General features: G+C 41.0%; 1 protein-coding gene across 2 annotated transcripts in view; it reads right to left on the bottom strand.

Annotated features, from left to right (window-relative positions):
- Myo1d (myosin ID) overlaps window positions 1-15,401 on the bottom strand; it is a 301,477-nt gene that overhangs the window by 196,904 nt on the left and 89,172 nt on the right. For both annotated transcript variants that reach the window (XM_060387163.1, XM_060387162.1), the window contains exons 2-8: window positions 15,106-15,314; window positions 11,523-11,616; window positions 10,094-10,259; window positions 8,167-8,220; window positions 5,746-5,841; window positions 1,810-1,926; window positions 1,050-1,253 (exon numbers count right to left, since the gene is read on the bottom strand). In XM_060387163.1, the coding sequence (XP_060243146.1) occupies window positions 1,050-1,253; window positions 1,810-1,926; window positions 5,746-5,841; window positions 8,167-8,220; window positions 10,094-10,259; window positions 11,523-11,616; window positions 15,106-15,314 (940 nt within the window). The remainder of the gene's footprint in view (window positions 1-1,049; window positions 1,254-1,809; window positions 1,927-5,745; window positions 5,842-8,166; window positions 8,221-10,093; window positions 10,260-11,522; window positions 11,617-15,105; window positions 15,315-15,401) is intronic.

Raw genomic sequence — 15,401 nt, 5'->3', positions numbered from 1 at the left:
TTTTAAAAATTGCTTATTATGTGTGTCTGTATGTGGGTGAGTGTAGGTATCCTTAGAGATGTTGGTTTTCCCGGTACTGGAATTACAGGTAGTTTGTTAAGCTGCCCAAATGGGTGGTGGGAAACGAACTTCGGTCCTATGCATGAGCAGTATTTTTGCTTAACTGCTGAGCCATCTCCCCAGCCCTTCCTGAAGTGAATTTAATCTATTCTGTGTTTGGGCAATCCAGGGAAGGTTTCCCTGATGAAGAGACACTTGGGTCCAGTCAGCGGGAAGGCTAACAGTACCATGGGAAAGAAGAACAACCCAAGCCGAGAAATGGCATGTGCAGGAGGCCCTGTTGCTGGAAGCAGAAAAGAGTGAAGAACTTATGTGGCTTAAGAAAAGATGTGGAGGGGCTGGAGAGATGGCTCAGTGGTTAAGAACATTAGCCGCTCTTCCCGAGGATCCAAGTTCAATTCCCAGCACCCACGTGGCAGCTCACAACTGTCTGTAATTCCAGGATCCAACACCCTCACACAGACATCATACGTGCAAGCAAAACACCAATGTGCATAAAATAAAAATAAATTATAAAAAAAAAAAAAAAGAAAAGATGTGGAGAGGTGGCTCAGCAGTTAAGAGCACTGAGCGCTCTTCCAGAGGACCCAGGTTCAATTCCCAGGACTCAAATGGCAGTTCACAACTGTCTGTAACTCCAAGATCTGACACTTTCATATAGATATATATATATATGCAGACAAAATTGCACATAAAATTAAAATAAGATAAAATATTAAAAAAGGAAAAGATAAATATGTTGGAATGAGTTGGAAGATAGCAGAAGATGGCTCGGGGGTAAACTGGAGCCACACTCTGTTGAGGTAGTAGGTTTCAATGACCTCATTCCCACGGTTCGTCTGGTTTGCTTTTCTAGCAGTTATACAGCCAGGAGCTTCACTGAGACAGAGAGTCTCATGTTTTCTAAGAGCCCTTAGCCCACTGTCAGGGATGTCTGAACACATAGGATTTCACCTATGCTGCAACCCACAGATCAAGTTCAGTCTCACCTTGGCAAAGGCATCTCTGCCGTAGCTAGCTTCCTGTTCCGTGTGCTGTTTGTCGATGATGTCGCGGCCTGTGGCCACCGTCCGGTAAAGAAGGGCTTTCTCCGCCATGTCTGTCTTAGTGGAGAGCAATTCTGCTATGACAGACACAACTTTGCCATTCTCAATCAGTGGCGTGTCACCATCTACTATGAATTTTAAGTTTCCCTATATCAAAAATGAAAAAAAGACAGCATTTCAAGACAGCATTTACTTTTGACATATCATGAATTCAAGTGATCTTGCTTATCCTACCTTCCTAAGTATACTCATCCAAATGTGAAAGCCTCGCACTGCTTTCCCTCTTTTCCATGCACCTGTCTATCCTTTCATTTTAGCATACATTTTTGACAGAGGTTCTATATTTTTATGTAGTCAAATGTACGAATATCTTTGACATCCTGGTCTATGGTCCTGGCCTTGGATAGGCTGGCTGTGCCTTAGAGGCCACTTGCAATCATGTTTCAAGTGCCATCATTACCATTAGGCTTGGTGCTGAGTTCAAGATCTGAGGAAATCACAATACAACCAACTGAGCAGTCTCCAAGCCTACAGTGGTTTGGAAAACCCTTCATAATATAAAATAATAAAGAAAAACCAGAGTACATTTTTCAAAAACACAAGCAAAATTTTCACAAAATAAATTACTTTCAACAAGAAGCAAAATCTGAAAGAGTACCTTATTCCCACAGAGAGGCAATATATTTTGAGAGTCCTTACTCACCAAATGAAGAATAGCAGCCAAAATTTTATACACTGTTTGAATCTCCTCAGGTTTGAACCCAATTACTTTCATGGCATCAGCTACGACTTTGAACTCTGCAGCATCATTGATGGAAGACTAGACATGAACATGAAAACCTTAAGTCACAAACATTTCACATAAGCATTATGAAGCTGAAGTGTTTGGCCAAAGTCTTGGTGCCTTTGTAGTAAATCACTTTAAGAATGACAAATATTTAAAAAAAAATCATGTTGGGAATATTGTTTAGATATATGAAGCCTATTTGTGTTTGAGAGCTGTCACCTAAAATAAGCACCACACACTTCCCTGAAAGTTTCTGTCCTGAGTTGAGTCACGGATAATCACAGCTCTACATTCCAGGGAGGGAATGGCATGGGACGTGAGGTCGTGCATGAAACTGTTGAATGTCAGCGCTTCTGAAGCCCATGGTTGGCTGCTGCATCTGCAGCTCTCTCCCACGGCTCCTCTTGTGCAGGCTGGCAACAGCTCTCACGCTGTATAATTGAGTTTATTTCCCAGGTGAGGAAAAGCAGCACCTAGAGGAAGCCACCAGCTGCAGTCACTTAGCAAGCTGGTAAGCAGTCCAGCACTATCCTTTATTTTTCTCACGTGATAAGTGTCTGGTAACTTATAGCTCCTACCTGGAGCAGAGGAACTCGACAATGAATCTGCAGCCCTAGGAGACATGGGCACCAGGTCGCACATAGCAGTGTGCCAATACTGCATAGTAAAGAATGCCAACTGCTTATATTACAAGTTTTCCCAAAGCAGCTCTGGACTAATCCCTTTCTCCACAAACTGCTCATTTTGCCTGATGGTGCCCTGGCCTGAAGCTCACTTACTGAGGAAGGGCATGCAAAGCAAACTCTTCTTGCTTGAGGAACACTTGTTTCTTTGTGTTCTAGGCACAACCAGGCAGGCTCATACACCTGTCAGTGTTTTCTCACTGTGGGATGGATGCTTAGCCTTATTGAGTCTCAATTTCTTCATGAATTATATGAACAGAGTAATAAGTTTCTTACTCAAATATAAAATATTATAACTATATGTTGAGATTGCAGTTCTGTCCCATACAAGGAAATTTCTGCCTAATAGCCTATTTCATTATTGCTAACAGAACAAGATTTGTTTAGTCCTCTTCAAGCTCATCTCTGGCTGGCTTGCTCGTAGCCTCAGGAGGCTTCATGGTTCTAAAGAGATCATGGCCATTATCCTGGCTAGTTTATGGTCAACTTGAAACAAGTTAGAATTAACTGAGAAAAGGGAGCCACAATTGAGAGAATGTCTCCAAAACAATGCATGCAGGTGAGCCTGTGGGGCATTTTCTTAATTCGTGATTGATTTGGAGGCACAGCCTATTGTGGGCGGTGCCACCTCTGGGCAGGCGATCGTGAGGTGTATAAATTAGCAGGCTGAGGAAGCCACAGAGAATAAGGCTGCAAGCAGCATTCCTCCTTGTGTACCGCCCCGGCTTCTTCGGATGGTGGACTATGAGCTGGGAGATGAAATAAACCCCTTTTCTCCTTAAGTTGCCCTTGGTCATAGTTTTCACCACAGCAACAGAAACCTTAACCAAGACGCCCGTTTCTTCCCCTTACCAAGTGAGTGGCCAGCCACAGGCATGTGATGCCAGCGTGATCTAGCAGACAGGAGGGAAAGCACAGAACGGGCTGTGTAAGGAGAGGGGCTGAAGGGAGGCGGAGTGACGACAAGTCAGTTTACTGAATGTAGCAGAGCTGTAAGTTAAACAACAAACCAACCAACCAACCAACCACAAAACCCCTCTGTGTGGCTGAGGCGCTGGATCTGACCATCCCAGCACTTGCTGTCATACAGGCTCAGCGAATTCCTTGCTGTTTTGGAAAACCTTACCTGGATTTTCTCTTATCCGTGACTCAAGGTTATCTTAAATGCACATGAGTCCTACATTCTAAGATTAATTGAAATATAGGTAATACTTTATGGATACTATCATAATTTCTATTCGTATGGGGAAATGATTATGTTGTAATATAATAAATGTAGGCTTAAGCAGAATTTGTTGTATGATTTTATTAATGAATATACATACAAATCATTACTAATTATCATCTCTGCATGATAGGATTTAAGCATGTATCTTAGGGGTTTTTCTTTTCTCTTTTTAAAATGGAGTGTATGGGTGTTTTGCTGCATATATCTCTGTGTACCACGCATGTGCCTAATACCCAGACAGGTCAGAAGAGAGTATCAGATCCTCTAGAGCTGCAGTTACAGATGGTGGGTGCCATGATGTGGGCGCTGGGAATCAAATGAGGGTCCTCTGCAGGAGCAGGCAATGCTCTTTACTGCTGAGCCACCTCTCCAGCCTCTATCTTAGGTTTTGACTATGAGCACGTATTCTTTGTTTTTGTCAGAAAGGAAGGGAAGAAAAAGTCCAAATGGAAAACCAACAAAAATAGTATAAAAGATGAATTTTATTTATAAAGAAGTTCAAATGTTAACGTAACACTTATTATTAAGCTACATGACCTGGCAGAAAATCATTTTGATAATAAGATGGTTTTATTGCAAGGGAATAGCCTAGCCACTAGCTGTAAGTGTTGATTTCACAATCCTCTGTAGATATTTAAGCATTTCTGGCGATGCTGAGGAAGTTGGACCATTGCCTTCTACTGTTTTATTTTTAGTTCATATACAGCCAAACACTTCTGCTCTTAGAAAACTGTAAAAGGGCAGCCAAATAATAGAAATAATAGAAAATTAACTATAAAACCGAATTATCATTTACTTCTATGAACAGCAATAAAAATATTGCTAAGCCAGTAATGAAGGTATAACTAGCTTAAGTGGAATAATAACTTAAATAAAAAACACTTCTCACATCCTCTTCTGTCAGAGATCTTTTCATTCTTCACCCAGCTAAAATCATTGGTGCTTTCTCTTGTTTAAGCTGGATCTGGCTGTGTGGCCCAGGTGGGTTCAGCATCTGTCTGCCTCACTTCGTCAGTACTGAAGTTACATCATGTGCCACTATTACCTGGGAGTGTACTTTTTGTCGTAGAAAAGTTGAAAACACAGAAATTCAGGGCACAAATACGTACACTCATACCCTCCCAGAAGCAACAGTGCCCCATGCCTCTCTAGTGCTTTCTGTATTTCTATACCTCTCCTCTAGTGAACTAGGATGCCATCACATTTCCTTTTTTATACTCTTTCCTCAACCACCATGTTGTTGAAACTGGCTGTGAGATGAGTAGAGGAAAATAACTTAAATAAAGAGAAAAATGGGCCGGCAGATGTGTATGCAAGTGACTGCAAGCAAGGGAAGGAAAACATGGGTCCTTTTGAAAGATGAATACAAAGAACAACTTAAGGGCCACAAAAACGATTTCTAGGATAATCACAATCAATATTTAAAAACAGTGGGAAGCTGGGTGGTGGTGGTGCACACCTTTAATCCTAGCACTTGGGAGACAGAGGCAGATGGATCTCTGAGCTCTAGGCCAGCCAGTACCACACAGAGAAATCCTGTCTTGAAAATCAAAACCAAAACAAAACAAAAGTGGGGAAAAATTAAAGTATTTTTAATCTCTTTTTGTCACAACAACATGATTTTAGCCAAATCACATTCTTATGAGGAAGGCTTGCTAGTCCTCAGTGTTTTTATGGTTTCAGATAAATGGAGTCAGATCAAATATTAAGAGGTATTAAGAGAAAACCCTGAACACAGAGAGAGGAAATTCTCTGTTGGATGAGGACAATACAGCCATGCAAGGTTAGTTAGCCAGGTTTGCAGTTCAGTGGCAGAGTCAGTTTTAGACTGAGATCTTTAAAAGTGAAAGAGAGGAGACGTTCGTTTGCACGAGGGCAGCGAGGGGCTGGGCGGACAGGTCACGTTCCCTCCCCCTCCGCTTGGTTCTCGGAGAGACTCACCTTCAGTTGTGCCCCCACACGGATGTAGTTGTAGGACGAGAGCGATTTCTGCAGGTGTAGAGAGTGTAGCAGCTGCTCAGAACCTCCCTGGAGTAGCTGAAAAATATTTAATTTAAATTAAACTGCTGTGATGGATAACACTGGTTGTCAGCTTGACTGAATTTGGAATCAGCTAAGGGCAAGCTGCTGGGTATTCCTGTGAGAGATCTTTCTTGATCAGGCTATTTGAATTGAGAAGACCCTCCCTAAGTGTGGGCAGGACCTTTGAGTGGCAGGCTAGATAAGAGGAGGTCCAAGGGAAAAGCTTTGCTTTTTGTCCTTGTGTCTCGCCAGTCAGCTCATCTACTCTGTTGCTGCTGCGGTCACAACCACTACTGCTACATTCTTTTGGTGCCGGAACTCAGTTTCTTCAAGGTTCCAAGGAAGATCAGCAGTTCCAGGAATTTTCCAGGCCTTCAGCACCAGATGGGGACTACTGAGGCACCCAGCCTCACGGGCTGAGCATCTACTGGGTTCTCAGCCTCTCCAGCATGAAGACAGCCATTGCTGGATGACCCAGATAGTATCATATAAGCCAATCTAATAAATACTGTTTTAGTAAATATTAATTCATTTGGTTCCGCCCCTGTAGGGTTCCTACTGGATAATACAACTGTCAAAGCAGATACGGATCCCCAAATGTCAAATACTCTAACTTAACCATGATCTAGTGTTTACTCATTTTCTGGACTTTATACATTTTAGGTCCTCCTGTTTCATGCTTTGAGGAAACTTTTGAGTATTGTTTTGGCCTTGTTGTTCTTACTTATAGGTAAAAATGGCTTCTATATATTAAGGTAGACAGAATGTTATACAGTCATGAGGAATAGCACTTAAAATGTCTCATTTACAACAAAATTGGTCTAAAAGGTTCTTGCTTGGAATGTTATCATCTGTAAGGATCTCTGCCCTGAGGTGCTTGCTGCTTAGCAGTGTCATCATGCTGAATTTAGTATGTCAGCATTGTGGGAAAGAGGCATTAAATGACAGTCACATGGAGTCAGTCCCATGTTCTCAACAGCTTTTCCTCAGCTGTCACAGCCAGAGTAAGATACTTCACTTCTCAGTAACTTTATCCAACTGGAGAAGACACTGGCAAAGAGCTGTAAGTTCTTGAAATAAACAATTCCTATATTTTAAAGAAATAGTTTATCTAAAATCCAGCAACTTGTTAGCAGAAGCACAAACACAAAGCAGCTTATCCTTTTGTTTTATTACAAAGCATGCCTTCAAGAGGCCTTGTTGTGAAGGTTCTGCACTCAACAGTAAGCTTAAGCTGTACAGTTATCAGACTGTACAGAATGATTTTTTTTTTAACCAAACATACCAGAACTTGAGTGCTATTGCCCAAGGCAGTTATCTAATCAAACACTGTTGTATTCGGCTGTCCTGTCACCGTTAGTCATCTTCAAAGACACTTACACAGAGATCAGTCTTTTTACCTCAGTTTTAACTGTGTGTCTGCAGGTGTGTTCCTGTGGGTGGGTGTCATTCTTTGGGTTCCATTCACTTTGTTTTTGTTTTTTCAACTGGCCTGGAGCCAGACATCCCCAGGTCTGTCTCTGCCTAACTAGCACTAGGACTGTATATTGATACCACCAAGCCTGCTTTTTTTAAAACACAGGTTCTGAGACTGAACTCAGGTCCTCATGCTTGCACAGTAAGTATTTTTATCAACTGAAGTATCTCTCCAACCCTATAGTTTTAATTCTTTAAATTATGGTTTATATCACTTTAAAATTCAAAATCTTTAAATTGGTTTATATTACTTTGATATTGAAAAATCATGTTAATATCTCACTTGCTCTATGAGTGCAGATGTGCCAAAGGAGGGTTATTTAGGAGTTTGTTTCAAACTCTAATAACATTCCCCAAAGACGTACTTATTTTTTTGGAGGGTTGACGGCATGGAGGATAATTCTCCCCTGAATTTCTAACTCCTTGTTTTTGTTTTTAAGGTAATCATATTGCCCTACAGCTATCAAGAGCAATGAAAACCAAATTTACGCTCACACTTCTGGAACTCTCAAGTACAAGAGGAACAACTCAATTCAAAAGCAAATGAAATCAACACATTTAGAAGGTACCATAAACAAAAGCTTTCATGGTCATTACACTGTTACCTCCACTTTGAGGTAATGCAGGTGATGTTCAGCCTGGGAGCATTTTGTTGGCCAGCCACCTACAATCTCTCACAGTGCTCACACTCATAGTCTCTTAGGTTGGGGAGGATGTGTGTAAACCTGTACATACATGTAATTTGTTGTGGAGACAAGGAAAGCTAGAAAGAGAGAGGTGTAGGACAGATGAGAGTACACTAGAAAGATTTTTCTATACAACCAGGCAAATGATCAATTCTCTACATAAGAACCGGTTACTGACCTGATAGAAAGAATGGAAGCTTCGCTCTCCTGGCTGTTGCACAATCACACGAGACTAAGGAAAAATATTAAAAAAAAAAGGTTAGTCTGAAATAGAATAGACATTGGTAGTGGATGGAGGGAGGAAACTGGGTAGGGGAATGGGGTGAAGAGGGCAGCAGGAGGGATCTGGTGGAGGAGGGTGGAGGGAGGGAGTACTGGGAGAGAGAACTGGAATCCGGAGGAGGGAGACTCTGGGAAGAGCTAGAAACCTAGGAATCTATGACGGTGACCTTGGCTATGTGGAACCTTAAGTGGCCATCCCCAGTAACCAGAAAAGACTTCCAATGAAGGGACTGTGACACCAACCCAGTCACAAAACTTTTGATTCACAATTTGCCCTGCCTGTAAGAGGTGCAGGGGTAAAGATGGAAAAGAAATCGAGGGAAAGGCTAAACCGATGACTGGCCCAGCTTGAGACTTTTTCTGAGGAAAAAGGGAGGACTAGAGGATGGAGATGAGTGGGGGTGGAGAGAGGGAGGAAAAGTTGCAATTGGGATGTAAAGTAAAAAATTAATGCAAGAAAAAAAAACACTGTTAATCTGGAAATGTAGGTATAAATGAAACAGAAGCAACTTTCTTAGAGAATCTTGTATTTACAGCACATTAAAAAAAATCTTTAGCCAGGTTGGGGATTTAGCTTAGTGATAGAGCCTTGCCTAGCAGGCACAAGGCCCTGGGTTTGGTCCTTAGCTCAGGGGGTGGGAGTTGGGGTAAAAAAAAAAAAGAAAAAAATCCTGTGGTGAAAGTTTACCAGAGATGGGTGTTCCCAATGGTTTTCCTGGCAATATTTTGATAATTCTTTATATTGCTTAAAATGGGGGTGCCTTAACATTCATGAGAAGTGAAGCCATATTTTTTTAAACCTGGAGTCTAAAGATAGTATGTGCAAGTGGTAGGGATCTGAGTGGGGAGAACGGAAAGGAATGCAAGGGAGGAACATTCTCAGCATTCCCTTGTCCAGAGTCTGCTGGCATTTCAAAGAACAAGGCCTCACATCCTATAATAGAATCAGTCAAACATGATCAGCCCTAAGGACTCTGCTGAGATGCTCCAAAAAGACTGCTCAACATGCATGTTGTTGCTGAGTGTTCTTTTTGAATATGCACGCACAGTGGGACCATGAAACATTGTGGGCGAGAGAGGACATGGGTAACACTTATTGTTTCCTATTTCTTTCCAACTGACTCTGAAAAAGCACTTATTTCCTTAATAGTCAGCCTCGATGTAACAGACAAAAATAGAAATTACAGTGCTGTAAGACGCTGTGGAGTTACTGAGATGGGAGACCCTTGACCCAGAAGCATCAGATCACAATTCAAGGGGAAGGTGACTGGACAGCGTGGCTTAACTGGACTGAGAGAACGAATGTGTGTCTTGCTGCCACCAGCTTTAAATATTTATTGTTTTCAGTAAGAAAACAGAAGCTAGAGGAAGGAAATTTTCCGTTTAGTTTAAAGTAAACTGGATGGATGATGGCAACATAAAAAAAAAAAAAAGTCTAGGTCTGTAAGCTGGGCATGCAGTCTCAACTCTTAGAAAACTGAGGCATGAGGATGGTGAGCCAGGCCTGCCCTGGCTACACAGAAGGAGTGGGGGAGGGAGGGAGACTTGACTGGTTTGGGTTAAATCTTACTCAGAAGTTGCCACATGTTCTCCCTGTCCCATGCACGCCCCAATTTGGCACTGACAAAGCCTAACATTTTCTAACGTGCTGCACTGAGTGCTCATGTGAGGATGCACAAAGAGAGCGTCTTACTGTGGAAAGCAGACTTGAAGACAAGTAATAGGAATAAACATTGCTTTAAAGCAATAAATGAAATTTCACAAATACTATTTTTAAACAGTCAGCTCTCACAAGCATCACCCTAGAAATCTAGCACATTTACCTTTTCCAGCAAGTAGTTATTAATATGTCCCCCAATGGGGTCTCCCTTGAAGTCAAAGTTGATATCCATGTATTTCCCAAATCTGCTTGAATTGTCATTACGATTGGTTTTGGCATTTCCGAAAGCTTCCAATACACAGTTAGACTTCAGTAACATATTCTTCACTCTTTAATGAAAATATATCAAAGTTATTATTAAAAAAATTAAGGGATGAAGACACTTAAAAAACTGGATAATCCTAACTTCGTTTTAGTTCTTATCTCTTGTTTCCATTTCACTGACAATATTCCTCTCACACAGTCACACCTGTAGAAATAACCTGGTCTCTGACACAGCCTCTGCTCTGATTAGTGGAGCATCGTCCCTCCCACTAACCCTTCAAAAACTTCTGCCCATAAATGAGTGCATGCTTTACAAAGGCGTGTGTGTGTGTGTATGTGTGTGTGTTTGTAGGAACTGCTTGCTTACAGAGGACACTGTAAAACGAGAGCCCAATATGCTCGAGAATTACAGTAAATTCACGTAATCCTTAGCTGCTATATAGAAATGAAAGTAATTTAGTTCTAAGCTAGCTACTCTCCTGAGATCCAAAAGAAATTACAAAAATTTGATCAAATGCTCACTCTCAAATTAGACTGCAAAGTGAAAAACCAGAAGTGGGAATATGTCACAATTTTTTCAAAGGCCTGTTTTGACAGGGTAATCTCAGTTACAATGAAAATGCAAAATCCACATAGTATCATCAAATCTAAATTCTTTTCCTTTACCTCACCCAGAACCCTGGATTCTGCCTGTCGAGCTGCCTGTGCTGGAGAGAGGAGTTGTGACTCTTCAGTAAACTAATGTTCAGCTTTAGAGCAGTCAACCAGGAAGGCACCGTTTTCCTCTCGGAAACGGATGCACCGCATAAGAAAGCCAGTCATGCTGTTTCATTAAAAACACATGACCACAATGCACATGCTTCTTGAGCAAACACTGTGTGCCAGGCACTGTACTCATCTGACTGTGAACCCCGCACAGGGCAGTCCGAGACCCTTCACACATGAACCTTACTTGGACTCCCAGCATCAGTGGGTTATGGGCCCATTTCTTTCAGGAAACAAGTTTCAAAAACACAGAGCAAGGAACCTGCAGCGCCTTGAACAGTAAAGCCAAGCTGTGCAAATTCCAGACTCTGCTGCTGAGGTTGAAAACTGGCTGGAACCAGGACACTTTCAACTATTTCCAAGTATAATTTTTTTTTAAACTCGATAAAGCTGGAAATTGATATAGCAATAGAAGTAAAAACAGAGAGACGATATGCAATGTGAGAATCAAAGCAATTTACTATAAAAAATGCTTGATGTCTGTCTGTCAGTTCAGGCCTAGCCCAGTCTGCACACTAAGGGAAGCCAGGCCCAGCTAACCCATGTCCCTGAGGTGCCCTTACCTTTCTACCTCTGCTCTCTGGCTGGGGTTGGTGATGGCAGCGATATACTGCATGATGTACTTACTGGCTTCTGTTTTACCAGCTCCGCTTTCCCCTGGAGGGAAGAATTGTTCAGGAGTTAACACCAGGTTAAGCCAGGAGTAAGCTCGTTTGTCAACAGAGTAATCTAAACCTTTGATGTTTATTCATTTAAAATTCTGTTACTTTCTCTTCTACCCTCCCTCTACTCCCTCCCTCCTTCTCTCCCCCCCTCCGCCCCTTTTTATTAAGTTATTTTTTTCCCCTGGGCTGCTTCTAATGGATATAAACATGTCTTTAAAAAAAATGACAGAAGCAAAATTATCAATTACAAATCAATATTTAGTTAAGGAAAAAATATATCAAGGAGTAAATTGTGGTAAACTAGTTCCTTAGAGCAGGCAATCACTTCTGAGGATAGCAGAAACAAACTCAGGTGTTGATTCAAACATTAATTACAGCCACATTCGCATAACCTTATTTTCTATAGAAAAATTATTTTAAATTTATCGGCAATAAAGTAATTAATCACAAAAATTAGAGTCAAGTGCTCACAGGCCCAGATACTCAGGAGGCTGAGAAAGATAACTGTGGGGATTTCTGAAACTGGTTAGATTCAGCTTCTTAGTTTAAAAAAAATTATATATATATATATATATATATATATATATATGAAAGAAAAGACAAACAAGAGTCTTAAACCAAAAACTGCAGTAATTTTAGTGAAAAAAAGAAAACACCAAGCTTGAGACACAAAGCAATTGATAATGGGTAAAAGTGGTGGTAGTGGAGGGATCGATTTAGAATTTTCATCTATGTGTGTAAGCACCAAAACTTCACTTTCTGAACTTTCTCCCAAGGGAATATTTTTAAAAGTAGTATAATCAAACATTGTGTCAGTCTCCCAAGGCTTTAAAACCATTTTTAAATTGGGCTAATAGTCAGATTGATACAGAATTGGATAAAAATCATTAATTACCCGATGGACTTGCTAAAGAGAATGTGCTAGTTCTACAGAAACCCCAGTGAGAGTCTGTCCACTATATACTGCTGAATGGAAAAACTAACTTTGTAATGGTGGGTATATGCTTACAGTTCTGTATTTTTACTTAATGCATGTGAGACTCTGTGTACCTAAACACAAAGAAAAAGGACACACACTAACCATCTGCTAATTCTGGGGAATAAGATTTTTTTTTTTTTGTCCCATATCAGATGGGTCCCAGCAGAACCTCCCCTGACCTCCCTCCCCCCCCCAAAAAAAAATAGCTCTTGCCATTGCTCATAGTTGTTCACTAAGACTCGATTCTAAGGCCCTGCTACTGAAGATACTATACACTTTGGTCACTGGACATGTAGAAATCACGCTGGAACAGACCTGGAAGCTTTCTTTCTGCTTGCTTGCTTTCATAGTACCCAGAAGGTGCTACGGAGGCTGCTGATATTTGGTGTTCGTCAACAAGTTTTCTAAGCTATGACCTCTGTGAGCTGTAATAATGGCATGAATGTTATGAGGATAACGGACTACTAACTGATTGTATTTAAGGCAGACGACACAGGAAACTCATGCCTGGTACTGTAAACTTAACCAAGAGCCTGTGGCTGGGGAGGCTATAGTTCTAGGAGAAACTACTATTACTTTTATAAATGGACATAGTCTCAAATTGTCTTCTAAATGCTTATCTTTTTAAAAAATTTATTTATTATTTATATAGCCTCCACACCAGAAGAGGGCACCAGATCTCATTACAGATGGTTGTGAGCCACCATGTGGTTGCTGGGAATTGAACTCAAAACCTCTGGAAGAGCAGACAGTGCTCTTAACCTCCGAGCCATCTCTCCAGCCCTAAATGCTTATCTTTATACCAAAAGATTAATGCATCTCTCAGTCCTCATCAGAGAAGCTCCTTTTTGCAGGGATAGTGGTTAATATAGAGACTCATAACTGGTCTGAGTGCAGAAAATAAGGGTCTGGTGCAGGGCTTAACCATAGTGAGGAAGTTATCTCATAAAGCTCAAGGAACATCATGGAAGGGGTGGAAAGATTTTTAAGAAGCAGAAGTTGGGAAGGACTGCTGTGAAACTGTCTTCAAATCATGACAAGGCCTTTGTACCCATAACTCATACTAAGCAGCTGTGGATGCCTATGCAAGACCCCACACAAGATTCATGGCAGTCAACATTCTAGCATGGATGGGAAAGAGGCTCACAAGGCCCAGCCCTAGCTGAGGAGCTATTGACAGTTGACGGCTACTTCAGGGAAAGAACATCAGCTTCTTTCAGGGGCATGGATCCTGGTAGGTTGACCATGCTCAGTGGAGAGCCCTACAGTCAATGAGTCTAAAGGCACCACCAATTAGATTCAGGTGGGTTAGAAACGAAAAAGCATGAAGTTGGGAGGGGAAAATGGTAGTGATGGGAAGAGTTGGAAAGGAGGGAATTGGGGTGATAAGTGATAAAAATAAGTTGATAAATGATAAAAATATTGTCTATTTAAAAAAAAATATTGTCTATTTAAAATTCTCAAAGAATAAAAACATACACAAACAACAAGGACTTTTTATTTTCATTCATAAATTTGTGTAATGGGTCAACTTTTTAAATGTTTTAAATTGTTTACGTTATTAAAAAAAACAGTATAATCCTAGGCTATAATTCTCTAATTCCAACACTAAGTTATTTAATCTTCTGACCCTTATCGTTTTTATCTGTAAAGAAGAAAAATAACTATGCTACATACCACTTAAGGTTGTTTTGATAACCAAAATAAAATAATGACCATGAAAATATTTTGAAAAGCACAAAGCCACTAAAGTAAATGGGGGGTATTATTAGCATCGACAGAGATTCCCACAGTTTAAGAGGCCATCCTGGGCCAGGGAAAAGATATTTTCCTTATCCTCATTTTAGTAGGCGGGCTGCTGCAAAGGCTCAGCGCTGTGTGAGTGGCTAGGCTCCCATTCTGTGCACGTGGGCTGCTGCTCATCCCCTTGTCCCAGAGTTTCAAAGCTCAGGTCCCAAGCTCAGGAAGCCCATTCCCACCTGAGTCTGCACCACAGCACCAGCTTCTAAACACCAGTCTGACTCTGAGTTGACCACTCACATTTGGCATCTAAGCTCATCAGTTTTTTGGTTGTTGTTTCATTCTGTTAACATTTGAATCATGTTTGTTATGTTTTATTTGATTTTTTTTTTGTGTTTCAGATAGGAGGAATCATATTCCAGGTTGGCTCAGTCTACAAGTCATCAAAAGGCATGCAACTCTAATGTGTACTCTTTTTAAATGATGTGGTCTTGTTATGTTGCTTGGGCTGGTCTTGAACTCCTGAGAGTTCAAGCAATTCTCCTGCATCAGCCTCTAAAACCAAGACTAGAGGATGACCAAATATGGTAGAAATAATTTGGTATTTAGTGTTCATTACTTTTTTGGGACCAATAATCTTTTGGATTTCTAAGTTTAAAAAAAAATAAAAAGGGTCTCATCAATTGTGTGAATTCTGGAGTAAAAAAAAAAAAAAGATATTAAATACCTTTTGACCTTGGAACCAGGCCCCCCTTCGAATACCTGATATCATAATGCAGGTGTCTTTTGATCGCCTCTTCATAGCCTTGTAAGCAGCGTCAGCAATAGCAAAAAGATGAGGAGGTCTCTCATACAGCTCACGACCTTTATACTGCTCAACTGTGTCCCTCCCATAGATGTTCAGCACCTTGTATGGGTTCACAGAAACGACCACTTCTCCGATGAATGTGTAGATACGTCCTTTCTCAAATCTGCACAGAAGCAAGAACAAAAGGTAGCTGTGGTAAGAGGATGTCTGATTTCTTTCCTTATAGTCTATCACCAAGCAGGTCCAAATC

The sequence above is a fragment of the Meriones unguiculatus genome, chromosome 7 (genome assembly GCF_030254825.1).
Source record: "Meriones unguiculatus strain TT.TT164.6M chromosome 7, Bangor_MerUng_6.1, whole genome shotgun sequence".
NCBI classification, from domain to species: Eukaryota; Metazoa; Chordata; class Mammalia; order Rodentia; family Muridae; genus Meriones; species Meriones unguiculatus.
Note: the sequence above shows the minus strand (reverse complement) of the source record. Positions and strands in the feature narration are given on the sequence as shown.